Source organism: Squalius cephalus (genome assembly GCF_949319135.1).
Source record: "Squalius cephalus genome assembly, chromosome: 17".
Classification (NCBI taxonomy): domain Eukaryota; kingdom Metazoa; phylum Chordata; class Actinopteri; order Cypriniformes; family Leuciscidae; genus Squalius; species Squalius cephalus.
The window spans coordinates 23,403,131-23,427,112 of record NC_137138.1 but is presented as its reverse complement, the minus strand read 5'-3'; the positions used below and the strand labels follow the sequence as shown (position 1 = coordinate 23,427,112).

At 37.7% G+C, this 23,982-nt stretch overlaps 1 protein-coding gene across 1 annotated transcript; it reads left to right on the top strand.

Moving 5' to 3' along the window:
• Window positions 1-895: 895 nt before the first annotated feature.
• tcerg1b (transcription elongation regulator 1b (CA150)) lies at window positions 896-23,967 on the top strand. The gene is made up of 20 exons (XM_079898282.1): window positions 896-997; window positions 2,108-2,324; window positions 2,441-2,587; window positions 4,536-4,800; window positions 7,470-7,718; window positions 10,371-10,568; window positions 10,711-10,811; window positions 10,891-10,979; window positions 11,620-11,780; window positions 12,526-12,604; window positions 13,780-13,915; window positions 15,540-15,629; window positions 15,711-15,829; window positions 15,980-16,130; window positions 16,238-16,402; window positions 16,536-16,718; window positions 16,809-16,988; window positions 22,879-22,962; window positions 23,045-23,145; window positions 23,374-23,967. The coding sequence occupies exons 1-20, from the start codon at window positions 951-953 to the stop codon at window positions 23,573-23,575; spliced, it is 2,964 nt and encodes a 987-aa protein (XP_079754408.1). The 5' UTR covers window positions 896-950; the 3' UTR covers window positions 23,576-23,967.
• The last annotated feature ends 15 nt before the right edge of the window (window positions 23,968-23,982 follow it).

Here is a 23,982-nt window from a genome sequence, read left to right as displayed (position 1 = left end):
ATACATAATAAATTTGTTTATGAATAAAGATTGATCTGTTGAAAGCAGTTATTTTGAGATAAATGCCAAATGTTCTCCTCCTATTCATATTTTACATTGAAGGGGTGCATACAACATAGGCTATTTGCCCACCGGCAACTATAGTTGCCGCACATTCAAATATGATTTTCAAGAAAGAAAAAAAAAACCTGGGGAAAATAAATGCAGAACATGTTCACATAGGACACTATTAACAGGATTATATCCATGAAACCATTCAGAAATATTTGGGCACAAATGGGTTAATTTAAGTAGATAATCGTTTGTTTCACTCCCATTTTTGTCGTTTCTCCTATTAAATCCAGTCCTGTCTGAAGTGAAGGTTGTCGTAAAATGATGCTGCCACATTTTGGCTAAAAATCGAAGGAAGCATCACGTGACATTTGTGATTTTAATTTGGATAAAATATTTCATGCCGTATGTGCGTGCCATGTTTTTTATAATGTCATTATTATTATTATTATTATTTTGTTTTTTTTTAATGGATGCCACATTTATATTTTTTGAAGAGCTGCAGAGATATTCAACCCAAGCCTTTGATTTTTTACGTATGTAGTTTTAGATCAAGAAATAGACTATCGCCATATGTTTAAATATGTTTAGTAATCATACTAAGTTTTGTTTTTTGACATTTTTAAAAATGCAGTAAGTTTTGTGTAACGGGTAGGTTTAAGGGGTAGCCTAGGGTTAGTGTAAGGGGATAGATTATAGAGTGTGTATAGTATAAAAACCATTACATCTATGGAAAGTCCCCATAAAACATAACGTGTGTATTTATTTATTTATTTATTTGATCCTGTTTTGAGTTAATAATGCCAATAATGTCAATCCAGTGACGTAAAGGAAAGTGTGAGGAAGTGCTTCGCCAACAGGAAGTTTAGCTGAAGTGTGTTTGTTTAGTTTCTGGAGCGATGGCGGAGAACATAGAAGGAGAGAGCGCTGGACTGGCGGAGAACAGGTCAGATAACTACACTTTAACATCCAGTATGGCAACGCTAGATGTATATTCACGCAGAAATCGGTGCTTATTCATATCTTATCTATATAGCCAGCCTGTGTTACAGTGTGAGTGGTGGGAAAGCCCGCTGGCGCAGTTTAGCGCAGTTAGCATTTTTGCTAGCTTCGTAAACGTACACTGTTTTTTTTATTTATCTGCGTGAATAGTTCAAACTTTAAAACGCAAGCTAAGCAAAACTGTTCGCCTCAGAACAACGCACTAATTAAAACGAGAATATTTCCTGTTAGAAACTAATGGTGTGTTTGCAGTTGATGTGTTAGCTATGTCTGCTTTGCATGCTGACTTTAGCCCACCTGCATGTTTGTGTAAGACAGTGGTCCTTTTTTATGCCATACTTATTTTGTTTATATTTAATTTGTGTTAAAATTAGCACTGAATAGAGAAAACAGGTGAGATTCATTTTAATGTCCGTAGGGGTTGATCAAAATCTTAATTTACGATATCTATCTATCTATGAAATACCCAGTTTTCAGCCCTCTAACTTAATGCTAAAAAAAAAACTCCTGATACCAACCTATCCACTGTGCACAAAAAACTGACAACCATGAACAGAAGAAATATACTTATTCATACAGTCCTGATGATAATACTGTTAAAAATCAAGTGTAACAACAACAACAAAAAACTCTTATTGTGTGCAACTATTTATTTATTCATACTTATTATACTCTTATTGCATAAAAAATTATACAAAAAATACAACAATACTCTTTATGAAGCGAAATAATTATTAGTTGTGTCTTAAGCCCCTTTCACACAGTGTTTGATTCCAGAAATTGCCACAGAATTGCTAGAGTGCCTTCTGTGTGAACGCAAACACGTCCCGAGATGGGGACCTTGTAACGTTGCTGGGATCAGTCCCGGTCGGAACAGAAGGCGACCTGTGTGTACAAAAGGCAGGACCACTGGCGTCATATATCTAGGAGCTTATTTAGATAATTTCCCTAGACAGCAATTTTGTTGTAGAGCTTTTAGTGTACTTAGTGGTGGTTTTGCATACCAATAATATTGGTAGTTTCTGACTTTTTTACTGCTTTTTTTTCTCCTCAGTATGGTGTTACGTTTTCGTAGCCCCGCTCCACCACCTAGCGCAGTTTTGCGAGGACCTCCTCCATTACTACGACCCCCACCTCCACCCTTCGGCATGATGAGAGGACCCCCACCACCCCCTAGACCCCCTTTTGGTAGACCACCGTTTGACACCAGTATGCCACCTATACCCCCACCCGGAGCTATGCCCCCACCAATTGGACCTCCACACTTACAGGTAGGAATTATTACAAAAATACGATATTATATGTGCACTAAATGTTACTTTCAATCTCTGATAGTGTCCGATCTCTCTCTCTAGTCTCTAATAATCTAAGATTGTCTTTTTCACAGAGGCCACCGTTCATGCCCCCACCCATGGGAAACATGCCTCCTCCTCCCGGGATGATCTTTCCGCCTGGAATGCCTCCATCACCAGGAACGACTTCAAGTTTGACTAGTGATGACATCTGGGTAGAGAACTCCACGCCAGAAGGAAAGGTGCTGAATGTTACTCGCCGATAGCTCTATTTTCATTGCGTTTATAAATATAATATTTAAATTAAATAATACATCATTATTATAGTATTTTTAATGTAATCTTTTATTTCATATTGGGTGGAAAAACCAAAGGAATATAATCATATCAGTTGGCTTAATTCGTTGAGCAAATAGATGTTTCCTTCAGTTATTTTCATGCCTAATTAAGCCTGTTTAAATGTATTCTGTTCTATATTTCATCTACAGCGCACATTTAGAGCCGCTCCAGTGCAGTGGCACAGTAATCACATGACATTTTCCTGTGATAATGTAGGGAACCACTTATACAAAAATATGTAACAGTTCATGTTTTTACTTAGGCTGCAATTTAGTTTTAATCCAACAGACGTGTGTGTGCTGAGTAAGCTCAGATCAGAAATCAGTTGCATGCAACAAGTCTCTCTCTCTCTCTCTCTCTCTCTCTCTCTCTCTCTCTCTCTCTCTCTCTCTCTCTCTCTCTCTCTCTCTCTCTCTCATCAAGTAGGGCTGTCAAACGATTAATCGCGATTAATCGCATCCAAAATAAAAGTTTGTTTTTACATAATACATGTGTGTGTACGGTGTATAATTATTTTCTATATATAAATACACATGCATGTATATATTTAAGAAATATTTGCATGTATATACTGTGTATATATATTTATATTATATATAATTTATATTATATATAAATATTTGATATATAAATAACACATTTTCTTAAATATATATATGCATGTGTGTGTATTTATATATAGAAAATAATTATACTCCGTACACAGACATAAATTCTGTAAACACAAACTTTTATTTTGGATGCGATTAATCGCTTGACAGCCCTACCATCAAGTACGCTAGTAATATGTGCATCGTTTTACTTTCTATGCTATTCAAATATCTGACTGAACTACAAACATTCCAGCAATGTCTTTGAAAAAAGGGATGTATGCTCGAGCGTCTTTGAAATATGAAATGCACAGTGTGCTCAATCCTAATAAAATAGCTTCACTTCTGAATCGCTACATTATATTTCTCAGCAACAAGGGGGTCTGTGTTTGTCTGGACACAAACACTGTACTGTACAAATGCTGCGTGGATTTGTTTTCTTGGAATCCCAGCATTTACAAATACACAAGCCCAGTATCAGGACCGATACTGGTATCAGTGCATCCCTAATACACACACACATCTTTCAGAAAGAATTTTTTTTCCGATCAAAATGCTATTAGGCTTATGCTAGTTTGTATCAGGCTTATGCTACTCTGAATAATGCCTGAACTTCGTATTTTGAGCACTCCTTGCGTTGTTGTTGTTTTTGCCTCTTCATGATGACTCGCTTAATTTAGTCCTAATTTGTAAGTCGCTTTGGATAAAAGCGTCTGCTAAATGACTAAATGTAAATGTATTTATAAGACTTAAACACACTATAGATGTGTAAAACTTTTGCCTAAGTCAGTCAAAAGTTGCATCGGCCACATTGTATTATTACATTTAGAAATAATGTAAATAGCAATAAATAAAACATTTACAAACATTATCCTTTAAGTTTGATGGTATTCAGAACAGGAATGAAAAAAATAAGTATAAAACAAACATACATTTTCATTACAAACAACATTTATTAGAAACGGCAAGCCTAAAAAATAAATAAAAAAAAACCTTATTCGGCACGAATCCAAACGCGTGCGCTTTGTGCATGTTTTGCGTGCTTGACTTTAATAACATTGTATAAGTTGCAGCACGTCTCAGATTAAAAAACAATTTATATTCTGGAAAATATGGCATATTCACTTTTTTTTTTTTTTTAACCTTTTATAGCACTTGCTAATTAATCTGAATGGTGGTTGGACAACTAGTCAACCACCCTGACCCAGTCCTAGCATTAGCGTCCTAGGACTTTTGAAACCTTTCTACTATGCTCTTCCAGGTATATTTCTATAATTCCCGGACTCGCGAGTCGGCCTGGACCAAACCAGAGGGAGTGAAGATCATCCAGCAGTCAGAGCTCAATCCTCTAATGGCAGCTCAGTCTGGAGGAGCTGCAGCTGCTCCTGCTTCTACTGCAGCTAGCAGCGCTGCGACGGTTGTGACCGACCCGGTCTCCACGCAGAGCATGTCCCCCTCACACACCCTCAGCTCCAGTCCCGACCCCAGCACCAGTCCGGCCCCCAACGCCTCTCAAACATCCACCAGTGAGTATTAAACACAGAGGATGAGCAATGAATCATGTAATGTTGTTCTCAACTTGGGGTTCCTGAGGGAACTGCCGGGGGTTTAATTAAATTAAATATAAAATTAAAATAAATAAATGTCTCTGTATAATTAATCAAACTAAAACTTGCGTCTTATTTTCAATGTGAGACAACCCTCGATGCACATCTTGGTGAAAGAATCGCCTTTAACTAGTAAATGTTTGTTTAATCACCAGACTAATATATTTATTTATGTAAGTATAAGTCCTATGTGTATATATCCACCAAATCAGCTTATCTTTGGAAAATTGCTTTATTCATTAAGATACATTCATATGTGATACACTTTTAACATCAGTCAATAAAGGTTTTTTTAAATACATTTTAACTTAAGCTTTTAGAATTAAAACGTGGTATTATGTTTGAATGAAACTTAACAGAATTCATCATTTTAACAGAACTTAGGACTGGTGGTGCTTGAAACGTTGTTTATTCAGTGTTTGTTAAAAAAAAAAAAATAATAATTCCTAAAAAATTAACTAATTCTGATAAGATAAAACTACTAATAACAATATAAAACACACTAAGATCTTATGAGCTGCTGGGTTAATGAATATTAATCTCGTCTGCGTTCGCTAAAACTGATTTGCTGAAATCAAAATGGGGACGGTAATAGGTAAGCGCTTGCACATTAGTTCCACCTACTACTGAAGAAACCGGCAATGGCTTCTGCTTGTTCTTAAAGGCTGAATAATTCTAAATGAACTCTGTTCTGACAGGAAAATACAACAAAGAATATCATTTACATATAGCGCGTCAATTCTGCGTGGCATGTTAGACTTTCTCGCTCACGCTCTTTCTCTTTGCATGTTATCAAGTTATGCAAGTTATCAAACACTTCACAGTCTTCCGCATGAATGATAAATTCAGTATAGATTAATCCTTCTTAAAGCTACACTGTGTAACTTTTTTAGTTAATTCTTAGCAAAAAACACTTAGTTCTTTCAAAAATATATGTGCTCATTAATGTATATTTACTTCTTTCAAGTAATAAAGTATTCTCTTAAGTTTATAATCTGCCATTGAAAGTACATACGGGTGAGGGGTTCAAATGCCGGTCGCCATGTTGCCCCTCCATCTTGAAACTACATTAGCCAAAGAGGGACATGCCTGTAAATTCAAGCTTTTGCGTTTTTCACTCAGTGACACCGTGACGAATGCGAGGGGGAGATTACTCGCGAGCTCGCGAGTGCCGGCAGATTTGAAAGATAGTGTGGTGTGTGCGTGCGTGCGTACTCACATTTGAAAGAGAGAATTAAAACGTCAATGCGACAGGCAAATCAGCAAGACCAAAGTCAATATTGGAGTAACTTTTCCCAGATGGAAAGAGCTCATGAGGAGAAAAGATTTTAAAACGGACGCCGAGGTTGCCTGCTTTCTTCTCGACATGTAATTCAGCCTATTGTAATTCATTTGTGTAAATTCGAAGTTTTATAGTTGCTTGTCTAACCATAGCATGGTTGTGCATAACGTCAGAACGACCTCTAGTATAACTTCATCCTCGCGTCAATGGGGAAAAAGTATTGTTTACCTTGTAACATAAATCTGTGCTGCGACGGATCACAGGTGATAGTTTTAAAGGCGCAATTTTTTAAGCTATATAAAAAAAAGGACACTGTAAATTTTAGTTATTTTTAATTGCTTTTACTTTGTACACATTGTAACGTTAGCCTAATCTGATTATGCTGGGATAGCCGATTCCAAGGGTGACGTTTACCTCCTGACATCTGTCCTGTAGTTTTATTCATTTTAGACGTATTGTTTATTATTGTCATGGACGAAGTGATAACTGGAAGCCATGTTAATCTTGGAATAATACGGCCACCGTAGGAGTTAAAACGCCCTCGGAATTGAGAGGAACAGAAACTAATATTCACTGGGTAGTCATATACAATTTCACCGCTAGATGGGGGAAAATATCATACAGTGTAGCTTTAAAGCTTCTAACGTTATTCAGTCAAGAGCAGTGAGTGATTTTTTTTTTTTGGTCTTTTGTTCTTTGATTAGCAGTAATGACTGACATCACAGCAGCAGGTTTATTAGGCTCCTGTCACGTCCTATTTTCTCACAACTCTTTCACCAAAATAGGAATTTGGCATAAATTTGTGTTTTTATCCATTCAAGCGCTGTCTGAATCAGCTTTCTGTGTGCTTGAGTGTGTGTGTCACACAGACAGGAGATTCACAGATACGCACCAGTAGTAGCGCACTCTTTTGTGTCTTATCACGTGAATAAGAGCGGGATCATATATTGTAACACTAGCCAAAGGATGACGGGAAAAATAACAGATGCTGCGTTAATTGCTTTAAAATTAACGCATTAAACTGAAAAATAATATTGTGTGTTAATTTTGACAGCACTAATTTATTTTTAGAATTAGTTAAGAAGATAATAATAAGCCACATGTAAGTGCAGCCCTATTAAATCATTTTGAAATAAAAACAATCATAATAAAACCCTTACTCTTATCTAAGGGTTTGGCTGACAAAAAAGTTTGTGAACCCCTGATTTAAAAGATTGGTAGTACTCATGACCAATATGATAAATTTATAATGTTTTGTCTTGATATCTTTAATCCATTCTTTCCCTTTGCTTTGTTGTTCTTGTAGCGTCTGTTTCTGAGATGCCTCCAGTGGCCTCTACTCCTCCTGCCAGTGTAGGAGTGACCCCTGTTGCTGTGGTCAGTGTTCCTACTGTAACCGCTACAGTCACTGCAGTGCAGACCATGCCACTGTTGCATCAGAGTCTCCCTCCTGGCCTGTCTGTGGCCCAGCCAGCTCCTGCTATCCCAGCATTCCCCCCGGTCATGGTACCACCATTCAGAGTGCCTCTCCCTGGCATGCACATCCCACTGCCTGGTACGTAGAAATGAATTTCTTCTTGAAAGTTAGCCAAACAAGCCAGCAAATATAGTGGTGAGAACAGTTTCAAAAAGGCTAAAATGTGTGCAATATATCCTCCAATAAGTATACAGGCCTGGTTTCACATACCCCTTTTCCACCGACACGGTTCCGGTGTAGGTTCCCTGCCTGTGTTTGTTCTTGAAACAATTTGTGCATTTCCACTGCAGAAAAGGTGGCTCCATGCCAGAAAGATCGGTTCAACTGCGAATTGCTGGTCTCGAACGGAGCAGGGGGGCGGAGAAATTCTGTCGCTGTCTATGGCGGTTTCGTTGAGCAATGTAATAACATTGCACTACATTGTTCTTAAATCTAAATTTATAAAACTGTGCGCATGTGAGAGGCCTGAGAGCAAGTGAAACAACAGTTTGGGTTTCAATATATCTCCAAAAAGGACAGATGAGAGTACCAGGAGTTTATGCGAGCTTCCTGTACACTAGAATCACTCCCGGTACTGTGAACAGCAACAAAAAAAATGCCGCTCTACCTGTACAAACACCTGAACGCACACTGTTTGATTTTAGACTGTTTATAGTCAGGTAAACAACACGTAGCAGTGTTACGTCACCATTTGTTCCTCAAGTCTGTGGAAAAACATTGCCGGTTTGAAACAGGCTCCAGTTTGCCCGGCTAAGAACTGTCCGGGTTCAGCACAGGAACGTAAACAACGTCAGTGGAAAAGGGGTAACAGACAGGGCTTAGATTAAGCTAGGATTAGTTCAGTTATGACATACAAGTAGCTTTTGTAAATGTGTTTTGGGAAAAAAAATTACTGGTGTAATATGCTGTGCATCTTGAGACAAAACAATGGCACTGACATATTTTAAGATTCAATTAAAACTGCTCACACATGCATTTTAGTCTGGGACTAGGCTTAAGCCTTGTCTGTGAAACCAGGGGATAGTGTTGTATTTGGTGCTTTTTGGTATTTGAGTTAGTGTAGACCGCAATAGAAACTAAACTTTATTAGTGGACTTGATTTACTCAATAACCAGTAGATGGCGCCCTCCTCTTACAAAGTGATGTGGACAGACTACCTACACTTACACTCAGTGTTGCACACAACAAATATGAGGACATTCTAAAGTTGTGATTTCCAAGCATTGAAAATTCATGGAGATTAATAATCTTAAATCATGGACATTTCTACAGTGTATACAATTTTCTGCTTTGAAATGTAATGGTCATGTAATGGAGTTTTCAGGGCCTATCTTATTATTATTATTATTATTATTATTATTATTATTATTATTATTATTATTATTATTTTGTCATGATATAATTTATGCTAATACTAGTTCAGTTTTGACACCCCTTGGTTCCAGTTTCGGTACCATAGCAAAAAGTATTTAAGTATTTAAAGCTGCAGTCCGTAGTTTTTCCTCTTTGTCGCCATCTCTGTTAGAAATCTGCAATTGCAGTTATTCGCAAAATTATCAACTTTATGCGGGTTTTACCTCGGCACGGCACGGCGCGGATGAATCCAATGTTTTGAGGAGAATGTGCGGTTGTCAATCACCACGGATACTGTCATTCAGAATCACAGATTCTACTTTTTGGAAGTATGACCAACATAAGAATTTCAGAATGTCGTCTGAACAAGTAACTAACATCCACTTTTGTTCTGACCAACTAAGGGGAAAAAAGCATTGCAGTAAATCGCGCTGATTAAATCTAACGATCGCTTACCATATCACATGAAACCATGCAAATTATACTTTCTCAAATTGTTTGTTAACAACATCAGCATTGCGTGACTACATTTAATGCCCTTCCGATATTTATCCTTGTTTTCGCATGGGCCCGATTGCAGTCTCTTTTTTTTCTGTAGCCACTCCGAAGTCCGAACGAAGTCTTTTGCATTTTACAACGGGTGAATCTCCAGTTGTCACTGGTGATTGTCATTTGAATCTTTCTGGACCCGCATTAAATTGATAAGTTTAATTATATCAAGTGCTGTGAGAAAAGGCTATAAATCTCCACCTCCAACATCCTCACACGCAACATGGCCCACTAGCCGAGACTCCTTCTTTATGTGCACAGATGTGACGTAATGACGCAAAGACATGCTCGAATTTCCCGTGGAAATCCACCAGTACCACTGGAATTAAAAACATTATTACAAGCTTATCGTTTTGAATCAAGCTAAGGCAAGCAGATAGTGTTGAACACTGGCTGGTTATGTACTTGCTCAAATTTATTTTGGATAATTTTTAACCCAAAAAAGTTATGGACTGCAGCTTTAACTGTTTGAAGATAAAAAATATATATATATGTATATTAAATTAAATTAAATTAATTTATTAATGATATAATTTTACTATTATAAAATAATGTATTAAAACATTGGCATGTTGCCTTCAAATATTTTTAATTGATAAAATATTGCTTTAAAAAGTTAGTAATAAAAGGAGCACCACAAGGAAGAACAAAGAAACATCCTTTTATAATTCCAAGGATTATTATCCAACCTGAAAATCCACCCCAGAAATCTCAATAACATTAGTTTTAAAAATCTCTGTCCATTCGTCATAAAAATTCAAAAGATGTGGAAACCCTGTAGTATTTTCTTGAGGTTTGATCTGCTGAATGCAATGTTTTCATTTGCAGGGATGCCAGGGATGGCCCCACCTCTTGTACCCATGATGCATCACCAGCTAGCTATCACTGCAGCTCCTGCACATCTAGTGGGGACTCTCTCACTTCCTGAATGGTCTGAGTACAAGACGGCTGATGGGAGGATCTACTATTACAACAATCGCACTCTGGAGTCCACCTGGGAAAAACCTGCTGAGCTAAAAGAGAGAGGTAAGCCAGACCTCATTTCTTTTTTTTTCTGTTAACTTGACTATAGTTACACTTGACCAATAACATTTGTCAATTCAACATGTCAGTTTAGCACAGAGAGTCAATGTTATTTTCAGAAATATTACTTTATTTCTCTGAACAGATAAGAACAGTGACAAGGCTAAACATGGCCATAACCATGCTGATTCAGTTTTAAAGGATATAGACATGGAAGTCAAATCTGACTTTGGCAATTCTAAAGAGGTAAGTGTGAAGTGTGCAACTGATTTAGACTTGTTTTGAGGATTTAGGAAACATTATTGATAATGTTTTGATGTTGTAGTTGCCCAGGGAAGAAGATATGACAGAGGAGGAAAAAGCAGCACAGAAGGCTAAACCTGTTGCCACAAACCCAATTCCTGGAACTCCCTGGTGAGCCTTTTCATCTCTTCAGTGATTAAAGTTTTTAAAGGCCTCCTGTAATCAAAATTTAAGTTTTTTTTAAATCTTTTAGTATGAATATGTTGGCCTTAAGGTTATGAATAAGCTGGTGTGTTCCAAAACAATGACAATTGCATTTAGGAGATATAAGCATTCAAAACGTAGTCTCTCACTTCCTCTAAAATGGATCACAGATTTTTATGACATTGCGGACTTCAGCTTCTCATCACAACTTCTGTCCAATCAAATGCTCTGTAGAATCTAAAGCGTTTGTTGTGTGTTGCTCAAACGCTTGAGTTTTATTCCGTTTTCCAACTGTACGTTGGTTAAGAATGAAATGGCTAGAATTTATTCACACCTCTATTGAATCCAACGTATCATCAGCGCTCGGATTCGCTTCCATGGTGCTGTCAAGTACGAATTGCAGTCTGAGGTAAACTAAACACTATTGGCTATTTGAAAAGGGGGGCGGAGGAGCCATTCAATATGTCCCGCCTTAGCTTCCTGTTTCAGTGGAAATTACATCAACACATCATACAAAGCTGCGCGTTCCAAGGCACTTCAGTGGGCCTTTAATGTAAAGTCTTTAATGTAAAGTTACAGTAAAAATCATACATTATTTGTGTTTTAGGTGTGTGGTCTGGACTGGAGATGACCGTGTGTTTTACTACAACCCCACCACACGACTGTCCATGTGGGACCGACCTGAGGAGCTGGTGGGCCGTGCTGATGTGGACAAATACATTCAAGAGCCCCACCACAAAAGGGGCCTAGATGACAACAAGAAAATAGGTAAAACGCACTGTGATTTGCACTGCGTAAATGTTCAGCTTGCAGAACACTCCACCGTTTTTTCATATTAAACTATGTTATTCCCTTAACTAAGACGAGTTGATACATACGTCTCTAGTCTCAGTGCGTGCACTCAATCGCTCTGGTGCGCGGCGACACTTTGATAGCACTTAGCTTAGCCCAGTTCATTCATTAGAGACCAAACAGAGATGAAGTTAGAAGCGACCAAACACCTCCACGTTTTCCCTATTTAAATACAGTTAGCACTTGGGAGCAATAGCACTTGGGAGCACTTCGACTCAGCGTGGTAAAAAGTCACGCCTGAAAAATCCTCTCCCCCTCTCCCTCTCACTTCTGTCATTAGAACCAACGTGACTTTTTACTGCGCTGAGTCGAAGTGCTATTCCGCCATACATTATTTTATTTTGTGTCACCATACTTGGTCGTGTAACTACTCGTGTAACTGTATTTAAATAGGGAAAACGTGGAGGTGTTTGGTCGCTTCTAACTTCATCTCTGTTTGGTCCCTAATGAATGAACTGGGCTAAGCTAAGTGCTATCAAAGTGTCGCCGCGCGCCAGAGCGATTGATGAGCGAGACGAGAGAGGTATGTATCAACTCGTCTTAGTTAAGGGAATAACATAGTTTAATATGAAAAAACGGTGGAGTGTTCCTTTAAACTTTGATTCTTGGTCCAGAGTACAGTAACCCAGCAAAAGAAGACACACTCTTTTATTTCTCACAGCAGGTTTCATCAAAGAGGAGATTGAAACAGCCATAGAGGACACACTGGACGATGAGCCTTCTAAGGCTAAGAAGAGAAAGTAAGTACCATCGGCTCTCAGCAGGAACCATAAGGGGCCGAGCACTCACCCCTGCAGAACACCTAACTTTTGTATTATACAGAAGAAACTGGAAGCATCACGAAAACTTTATTTCTAATCATATGAAGAGATAAGAAAATGAGGCTGCTTCCGTTTAGGCCCTGAGCAAAAACATGTTGAATGGACTGTTTTGTGTCACAGGTGTCGGCGTTTTTTGTCTTTTTTTTTGCACCCAATGCTGACTTGTCTTAGCAGTGGTAATCTTTAGTTTGGGTCTTTGAAAAGTGGTGACTCCATAACGTTTACCAAATCAAATCAGTCACTGTTTCCCATCAGTGCCCTTCACGCCTGCCTCCCCCTGACCCCAAACAGTGGTCCTGTTGCACAGGGGACTATTTTTCAGGGAACGCTTCTAAGCTCTGGCGATGCCAACGTGGGCCTCCAAGGTAACCCACCTTGTTTGACCTCTCTCTAGCCTCCATTAGGCAACCCCCAGTGAACCAATCAAAACTTCAGCCCTTCAGTGATGTGTATTAATGTAATAAAGGTTTTAGGTTTTGGGATTTGTTTTCAAGAACCGAAAGCAAAAATACCAATATATTTGTACTTGACTGCATTCTCACTTCCAAAACGCAAAATAACTCGATGGCAAGGATTGCATGAATAATTTTAAACACACCTTCTCAAATACAAATACATTTGTTTAGTAGGGCTTTCAAAGTAACACATTCTGTTAAGCATGGTTTAATAAATATACACTTAGTTTGTTTCGACATTAACTTTTATGAAATTTGACTAGTCACAACAGTTTAATTCTGTTTTGAGCAATTTTCTATCCTTAAAAGGAACCAAATGCATTGTGTTGTTAACTACAAAAAGTTTAGAAGATTTAAATATTTGAATCGATTGACTGCTCTAGTAAATAGATTACAGTTCGATAGAAATGTCAATTCTCTCAATTTAAGAGAAAAATCTTTCAGTATTTAAGTCAAGTCACATTTATTTATATAGCGCTATTTACAATACAGATTCTTTCAAAGCAGCTTTACAGAGATAACAGGATTTTTTTTTTTTTTTTTTTTAAGAAGAACTTCACAATTTATTTACAAGCAAAACAAAAAAGTAACAAAATTCTGAAATGTTCTTCCTTACACTCTTCCTCTTGTCTCTGACAGGAAGGACGATGTGAAGGAGGCTGACGCAGAGAAAGACGCGGCCATGGAGGCCGAACTGAAGGCCGCTCGTGATCGGGCCCTGGTGCCCCTGGAGGCCCGCATGAACCAGTTCAGGGACATGCTGCTGGAGAGAGGGGTAAAACACTTCAATCCAACGCAATACTCTAACCAGCTCTGTAATGTTAGACACATAAATCTGAATGGAAGCCCATCAAGGTACAATCTTAAGTTCATTCTTGTTACTATTATTCTTTAATATTATGTAATATAGTCTTAAATTCCTTTCTGCTCATTCTGTCACTCCCGTTTTCTTACCTGTTATTTCTGAATTGCTTTAAAGTCGTGTTAAATGATGTGCTTGACTATAGGGATGGGCGGTATGACCAAAGTATTTATATTACAGTGATGATATTGTGATAACTCATTATAAGAGTTATTCTGGAAATTCAACGACAAAAAGTCTGAAATCAGCCCATATATGCTCATTCACGATTTCCTAAATTTGTCCACTAATTTAGTCCAGTTGATGTACTGGGCAGTACAGGGAATGAAAATAAGTGAATTTGGACGAATGCGTTGGAAAGGCTGCCGCGTAGTTTTTGCTTTGTCAATGGAGGAGAACCTTCTGTTGTACAGGGAGATTTCAGAAATAAAAATAGTGACTTGGGTAATTAAAATCAGATGATTTCCTATTGATTCATTTAAGGTGATGATACACAGGGCAACTTTTTGAGCAATGTTGCTGAGCAATCTTGCCGGTCGATTGTTTCTTGGGCACTTTCCCATTGAAAATGGGCAATACATTTCTATCTGGATAATTTAGATCGGTCGTGGGCCCTGTGTCACACCTGGTTGCCCGTTGACGGCAACATTGCCCAGCAATATTGCTCAAAAAGTTGCCCTGTGTATCATCACCTTAAGAAAGTGTTGGAATAGCAATATAGCAGTGCTATACTTAAAAAAAATTAGATATAGATATAGATATATATAGATATACATATAATATCTAAAAATTTATTTCAGATTCAGAACAGTAATGCATTCCAAATATGATTGAGGCACAAATGAAATTATAATGAAATGAAAATGAATATATATAGGCAACAATATTACAGTACCTTTTGATACTGAAGTCCTTCAGTTTTGTTTTTAATAATCAATTAGTGAGACTCAAGATGGCACCAGCTGAGTAAGAATCATACAAGAGAGAGCGAGTGATGAGAGAGAGATGAACGAATCAAATATGTGGATGAGCCGTGTGTTATACCGCAGAGCTTATACTGACGAATCAAGAGTCATACCACCCAGTCCTACATGACACTAGTGTTCCTGCCCTCTCTGTTCACTGTTCATACTAGAACCTCTATCTGTCTGATTTATTTAAAAAAAAAACTTTGGTTTTACGTAATAGTAATTATTTGGCATTTCAAGCAACTATCACAGTATAATATAATGTTGCATTGAGTAATGGATAAGTTTGTACTTCGTGTCGATTGATTTTATTTTTCATCCGTGTCGATTGATTTTATTTTTCATCCATGTCTATCAGTGTTTTGCAGTAGTGTAATTGTAGGTGATTTGATGTAGATTTGTGTATCATTGTAATTTTGTATGTTGTTAAAGGAATGTTGTGGGTTCAACACAAGTGAAGTTTGTATGTATGTCACATATGATGATTAACTTGAATGAAGTGTTGTCTTAACATTATTGGAGGATCTGTTCGTTGGTAAGCCATCTTTCTGCCCACTTCATACCTGCAGGTTTCGGCTTTTTCCACTTGGGACAAAGAACTGCACAAGATTGTGTTTGACCCTCGATATTTGCTGCTCAACCCCAAGGAGAGGAAACAGGTGAGAGCGATTGGTGTTTGCTGGTTTGCTGAATGAGCAGAAGTGAGCAGCTTTGTGAATTTGTCTCCATTCACTGTGCAGGTGTTTGATCAGTATGTGAAGACTCGTGCTGAAGAAGAGAGGAAGGAGAAGAAGAATAAACTCATGCAGGCTAAAGATGACTTCCGAAAGATGATGGAAGATGCCAGATTTCACATTAGGTTTGTTTTAATTAGGCCTTCTCTACATTTCGAGTGTTCAGCACTAAATAAAGGTCTGGTTTAACCTGGAGATGCATCTTAATACCAAGTGTAAACATTAGATTGACAGATTAAAATGTCACATGTGTTAATTTCCCTTTTACCTTTTAGGACCACATTCAGTGAGTTTGCAGCAAAACACTCCAAGGATCCTCGTTTCAAGGCCATTGAGAAGATGAAGGACAGAGAAACCATGTTCACAGAGTTTATGGCAGCCTTGAGAAAGAAGGACAAAGAAGACTCCAAAAACAAAGTAGAAAAGGTCTGTCACCGGCCTCCCACAACCACCCTGAAATCACCACTTGCATCGAGTCAGAAGTGCTTAACTATATTCTGTTAAGCTCTGACAACTAGTGTTTCTGGCTGCAGGTGAAACAGGATTTCTTCGATTTGCTGTCAGACCACCATGTGGACGTCTCTCAGCGCTGGAGCAAAGTGAAGGACAAGCTGGAGACGGACCAGCGCTACAAAGCTGTGGAGAGCTCAGCTGCTAGAGAAGAACTGTACAAACAGTATGTGGAGAAGCAGGCGAAGGTCAGAGGGATGCTCTTATTGTGCATGAGGCATTTTTATCGTGACGCAACCAAGGCGATGTGGAAAAATATGAACCAATAATATCGTAGCACACATGATGAGAAAAACGTATGCGTGTCTTTGTGTTGTGTAGAACGTGGATGCTGATGCGGAGAAGGAGCTGGAGCGGCAGGCTCGCATCGAGGCCAGTCTGAGGGAGAGAGAGCGGGAAGTGCAGAGAGCTCGATCGGAACAGACCAAAGAGATCGACAGAGAGAGAGAGCAGCATAAACGAGAGGAGGCCGTCCAGCACTTCAAAGCTCTCATGTCAGATATGGTCAGTGCTGGCTCACTCTGAAGAATTCTACATTGTATTAAATAGATATTTTTCTCAATTTTTTGTTGTCTCTTGTGTGTTCACATATAGGTACGGTCAACGGATGCTTCCTGGTCTGAAACGAGGCGCAACCTGCGTAAAGACCACCGGTGGGAGTCGTCATCTCTGCTGGAGAGACATGAGAAGGAGAAACTGTTTGAAGAACATGTGGAGGCTCTTACCAAGAGGAAGAAAGAACATTTCAGGCAGCTGTTGGATGAGACCTCTATGGTGAGACGAGACTCACAACAACAACAATATTTATATAATAAAATCAAAATGTTGTTGTTGTTGTTATTGTTATTATTATTATTATTATTATTATTGTTATTATATAATAATTCTAATCCTAGAATACATATATATTATGTTATTATACAGGCATATAGTAACAATATTAATATATATTGTTATTATATACAGTGTGTGCAGAATTATTAGGCACGTTGATTTTCTGATCATATTTTATTTCCAGGAACATTTTGCCAATTCCAAACCATATTAAACTTAATAACTACTATTAATTTTCTATTTAATCATGTATAAGTGATATATAATTGTTCATGAAGGCTGGAAATGAAAAATTTCTTATTTTCAGGTGTGCAGAATTATTAGGGAAGTTTTCTTTTACAGATAAAATAAGCCAAAAATGAGATTTAACAAAGACTGAAAAGTCAAAAATTATTAAATCCCCATGAGAAGAATGCAAAACTAATGCAATACTAGAGATTACAGTTAAGGCATGACCATTGGACAGTGAAATGCTCATTGGGTCAGCAGGGTCAGACAAAAACAGGTGGAGAAGAAAAAACACATGTTAACTGCAAAAGAATGAAGAATTAAGGTGAAGAATTAAGTGTGAAACCATCGGGAACCCTTTAGTCTCCAGCACCACCATTTTCCAGAACTGCAACCTACCTGGAGTCTCCAGAAGAGCAAGGTGTCAGGGTCTCAGAGACTTGGGTTAGGCAAAGAATCCTAAAAAATGACCCCCTCTTAATAAGAGGCACAAGCTGAAGTGTTGTTAAATACATGAAGACTGTTTTTTTATAGGCTTTATAGACAGACAGATTGAGAGTGACTCTTGAAGGACCAGCACCACATCCTGTTCTACCACTGTTTGAAGAATTCATCTTCCAGAATACGTTTTAATACGTTTTGTGAGTTTATTTTTAGTCCATCTCCTACCCTGAAGTCCGTTTTGCAGAGATGGACTAAAAATTAACTCCCAAAACGTATTAAAATGTATTCTGGAAGATGAATTCTTCAAACAGTGGTAGAAGAGGATGTGGTGCTGGTCCTTCAAGAGTCACTCTCAATCTGTCTGTCTATAAAGCCTATAAAAAAACAGTCTTCATGTATTTTACTACTCTTCAGCTTGTGATTCTTATTAAGAGGGGGTCATTTTTTAGGATTCTTTGCCTAACCCAAGTCTCTGAGACCCTGACACCTTGCTCTTCTGGAGACTCCAGGTAGGTTGCAGTTCTGGAAAATGGTGGTGCTGGAGACTAAAGGGTTCCTGATGGTTTCACACTTAAAGGACAAGTTCGGTATTTTACACTTAAAGCCCTGTTTACAGATCGTTTCTGATGAAATAGAACGGTTAAGATTAAAATTTGGACACATGCTGCTGTCCCGAGAATTTTAGGTTTATTTCGCTTCTCCCCCCCACCTACACAATGGCTGCTTATGTGCACTGGAACAATCCTTCCTAAAATGCATTAAACTTTCGTTTACAAAGACGTGAAACTCACCGAGTGGTCAGGGGTGTTCACTGATATGCTCACACAAAAATCGCTGCAGAAGATGCTTTCCAACAGGTTTTATCGTAGTTTTTGTCCAACTCCATTGACTTGAATTGGATGTGCTGTGTGAGGTACGGTATTACTCCGCCGCTTTTTCTTCTGCTTCTTCTGTGTATTCAATGAAATGCCAGCGGTTTGCTTGCAATTGGCAAAGGTGCATTATCGCCACCAACTGGGCTGGAGTGTCTATTATTCAAGCTCTCAACGGAAGAATGTTCGGGTGTGAGACGTTTGGAAAAATAGATCCACAGTTTTACAACGAATGGTAAAACACCTGTTGGAAAGCATATTTTGCAGCGATTTTTGTGTGAGCATATCAGTGAACACCCCTGACCACTCGGTGAGTTTCATCTCTTTGTAAACGAAAGTTTAATGCGTTTTAGGAAGGATTGTTCCAGTGCACATAGACTGCCATTGTGTAGGTGGGGGGGAGAAGCGAAATAAACCTAAAATTCTCGGGACAGCAGCATGTGTCCAAATTTTAATCATAACCGTTCTATTTCATCAGAAACGATCTGTAAACAGGGCTTTAAGTGTAAAATACCGAACTTACCCTTTAATTCTTCACCTTAATTCTTCATTCTTTTGCAGTTAACATGTGTTTTTTCTTCTCCACCTGTTTTTGTCTGACCCTGCTGACCCAATGAGCATTTCACTGTCCAATGGTCATGCCTTAACTGTAATCTCTAGTATTGCATTAGTTTTGCATTCTTCTCATGGGGATTTAATAATTTTTGACTTTTCAGTCTTTGTTAAATCTCATTTTTGGCTTATTTTATCTGTAAAAGAAAACTTGCCTAATAATTCTGCACACCTGAAAATAAGAAATTTTTCATTTCCAGCCTTCATGAACAATTATATATCACTTATACATGATTAAATAGAAAATTAATAGTAGTTATTAAGTTTAATATGGTTTGGAATTGGCAAAATGTTCCTGGAAATAAAATATGATCAGAAAATCAACGTGCCTAATAATTCTGCACACACTGTACTTAGAATTATGCAATACTATTATTATTATATACTTAATATTTAATTATATAGTAATAGTATAAATTAGGGCTGTCAAAAGATTAATCGCGATTAATCGCATCCAAAATAAAAGTTTGTTTAAATAATATATGTGTGTATACTGTGTATAATTAAATATGTATAAATACACACACATGCTTGTATATATTTAAGAAAAATGTGTAATTTATATATAAAAAAATTATATTTATATATAATATAAATTATAAATAAATATATACAGTATATGTATGCAAATATTTCTTAAATATATACATGCATGTGTGTGTATTTATATATACAAAATAAATATACACAGTACACACACATATATTATGTGTAAACAAACTTTTATTTTGGATGCGATTAATCGCGATTAATCTTTTGACAGCCCTAGTATAAATATATAATGTATATAATACTTGCTGTTACTAGATGCTTGTATTACAACAACATTAATAAATTATTTACTTATAATTATAATATAATTATTATATACTTATTTACTATTTAATTATTATATTTAAGTTTATATATATATATATATATAGAGAGAGAGAGAGAGAGAGAGAGAGAGAGAGAGATTACAGAGTATATTAGTTGTATGCCTTATTTTATATTAATAATAACTAAAGTATAAATAAATATACAGTACTGTGCAAAAAGTCTTAGGCATGTTAATATCATGCACCATTAATTGTAATAATCCAGTGAGATTTGTGTATGCACAAGGAATCTGACAACAGCCGGTATGATCTGATCTCACCATCATCGAGTCCGTCTGTGATTACATGAAGAAACAGACTAAATCCAGAATTAGTGTATTAACACTGTATTAACATGCCTAAGACTTTTGCACAGTACTGTATATCATAAAATGTATATAATAATTATTGTTATTATATGCTTAGAATAACATCAATAAATTATTGTTAAAAATATGTATATACACTCACCTAAAGGATTATTAGGAACACCTGTTCAATTTCTCATTAATGCAATTATCTAATCAACCAATCACATGGCAGTTGCTTCAATGCATTTAGGGGTATGGTCCTGGTCAAGACAATCTCCTTAACTCCAAACTGAATGTCAGAATGGGAAAGAAAGGTGATTTAAGCAATTTTGAGCGTGGCATGTTTGTTGGTGCTAGACGGGCCAGTCTGAGTATTTCACAATCTGCTCAGTTACTGGGATTTTCACGCACAACCATTTCTAGGGTTTACAAAGAATGGTGTGAAAAGGGAAAAACATCCAGTATGCGGCAGTCCTGTGGGCGAAAATGCCTTGTTGATGCTAGAGGTCAGAGGATAATGGGCCGACTGATTCAAGCTGATAGAAGAGCAACTTTGACTGAAATAACCACTCGTTACAACCGAGGTATGCAGCAAAGCATTCGTGAAGCCACAACACGCACAACCTTGAGGCGGATGGGCTACAACAGCAGAAGACCCCACCGGGTACCACTCATCTCCACTACAAATAGGAAAAAGAGGCTACAATTTGCACGAGCTCACCAAAATTGGACAGTTGAAGACTGGAAAAATGTTGCCTGGTCTGATGAGTCTCGATTTCTGTTGAGACATTAAGATGGTAGAGTCAGAATTTGGCGTAAACAGAATGAGAACATGGATCCATCATGCCTTGTTACCACTGTGCAGGCTGGTGGTGGTGGTGTAATGGTGTGGGGGATGTTTTCTTGGCACACTTTAGGCCCCTTAGTGCCAATTGGGCATCGTTTAAATGCCACGGCCTACCTGAGCATTGTTTCTGACCATGTCCATCCCTTTATGACCAACATGTACCCATCCTCTGATGGCTACTTCCAGCAGGATAATGCACCATGTCACAAAGCTCGAATCATTTCAAATTGGTTTCTTGAACATGACAATGAGTTCACTGTACTAAAATGGCCCCCACAGTCACCAGATCTCAACCCAATAGAGCATCTTTAGGATGTGGTGGAACGGGAGCTTCGTGCCCTGGATGTGCATCCCACAAATCTCCATCAACTGCAAGATGCTATCCTATCAATATGGGCCAACATTTCTAAAGAATGCTTTCAGCACCTTGTTGAATCAATGCCACGTAGAATTAAGGCAGTTCTGAAGGCGAAAGGGGGTCAAACACAGTATTAGTATGGTGTTCCTAATAATCCTTTAGGTGAGTGTGTGTGTGTGTATGTGTATATATATATATATATATTAGTGCTATGCATAAGTTTAGACACCCATGCTAAAGTTGACTAAAAAGAGGAATAAAAAATCATCTTTTGGAAACTGAACTTAATGCCTTAATTAAAAAAATTAGGAAAAATACAACCTTTAAAAACACCAATTTTCTTTGTGAATGAATAATGTATTGTAAATAAATAAATGTTCTTCCTTAAAATACAGGGTGCATAAGTTTGGACACCCCTATGTTAAATTCCCATAGAGGCTGGCAGATTTTTATTTTTAAAGGCCAGTTACTTCATGGATCCAGGATACTATGCATCCTGATAAAGTTCCCTTGGCCTTTGGAATTAAAATAGCCCCACATCATCACATAGCCTTCACCATACCTAGAGATTGGCATGGTTTTATTTCAGTTAGCCTAATAGCTAGTTTGATTTGCATTGAGAGATGATCTTATGGAAAGTACTCCATGCCAATCTCTAGGTATGGTGAATGCTATGTGATGATGTGGGGCTATTTTAATTCCAGAGGCCAAGGGAACTTTATCAGGATGCATAGTATCCTGGATCCATGAAGTAACTGGCCTTTAAAAATTAAAATCTGCCTGCCTCTATGGGAATTTAACATAGGGGTGTCCAAACTTATGCACCCTGTATTTTAAGGAAGGACATTTATTTATTTACAATACATTATTCATTCACAAAGAAAATTGGTGTCCTTAAAGGTTGGATTTTTCCTATTTTTTTTAAATTAAGGCATGAAGTTCAATTTCCAAAAGATGATTTTTTATTCCTCTTTTTAGTCAACTTTAGCATGGGTGTCTAAACTTATGCATAGCACTGTATATATATATGCACACATGCAAGCACACACACGTTATTATTATGATAATGTTATAAGTATTATAGAAAATTAATACTAATGTTCACTACATGTACCAAAATGATTTGGATAAGAGTCTGCTAAATGACCTAATCTGAACAAAAAAAGGACAAGAGATGGATATTATGATTTCCTATTTAACGGACGTTTAAATTTGAGTTATTAAATATCAAATGGATTATTAAAACCTTAAATCTGTATCTGTGGGTTGTTCACGCCGCTTCTGTAACTATTTAATCCTAGATCACCTTAACCACCACATGGAAAGAGGTGAAGAAGATCATCAAAGATGACCCACGCTGCATCAAGTTCTCCAGCAGTGACAGAGTGAGTTCAATTATTTAGTTGTCATATTGACACTTTTTTGCCTTGGCATCAACTTTTTGAAACGTTCTTTTTCACCTTCTAGAAGAAACAGCGGGAATTTGAAGATTATATAAAGGACAAATACATCACAGCCAAAGCTGACTTCCGAACTCTACTGAAAGAAACTAAATTCATCACGTATAGGTATGCACATCACTTTCTTTTAAAAAATGGGGAATATTATTTTGTCTTGACTGACTGCTTTTTTGAAACACAGAAGACAGTCTTACAGGTTTGTGATGACATGAGATTGAATAAATAATGACAGATTTTCATTTAAAGTTAATGTAACTAGCCGCATTAGCAACAATAATCTTCTAGAATTTAAACTTGGTCACTTCTAAAGCTGTCAAGCTTTTGTGTTCTCTGTAGATCACGGAAGCTGATCCAGGAGTCAGACCAGGCCCTTGGTGATATTGAGAAGGTCCTTCAGAATGATAAACGTTACCTGGTCCTAGACTGCGTCCCGGAAGAGCGCCGCAAACTCATCATGTTCTACATCGAGGACCTGGACCGCCGGGGACCCCCTCCTCCCCCCACAGCCTCTGAACCCAGCCGTCGCTCCACAAAGTGAAGCCGTAGTGGACTTCAGAGGACTGAGCATGAGCCTGCACTCATCACAGCACAGTGTTAAACACGTGTATTTCTGAAATGTCTGTTATCTTCTCAAACTGCAAGATAATTCCCTGTACGGCCACTAGGTGTAGGCTAGCACAAGGCAAACTGTCAATCAATGAACTTCAGTGGTCAGGCAGGGAATGTGTTTGTACGTCACACTGCAGCCTCGCGTGAGCATCAATTGTAGCAGGCTAATATGACAGGTCAATGCGGAAAGGGTGCGAAATAAGTTGTGTACCCTTCAGTACATGTGTATGTGAAAAGTTTCTTAAAGTGGTTTGATTTGGGCTTGTTGCTATATTTCTGTGTTGACTGGAAATAAATGCAACCTTTTTGTTTTGTTTTTTAGCAGTTGTGTTCTGA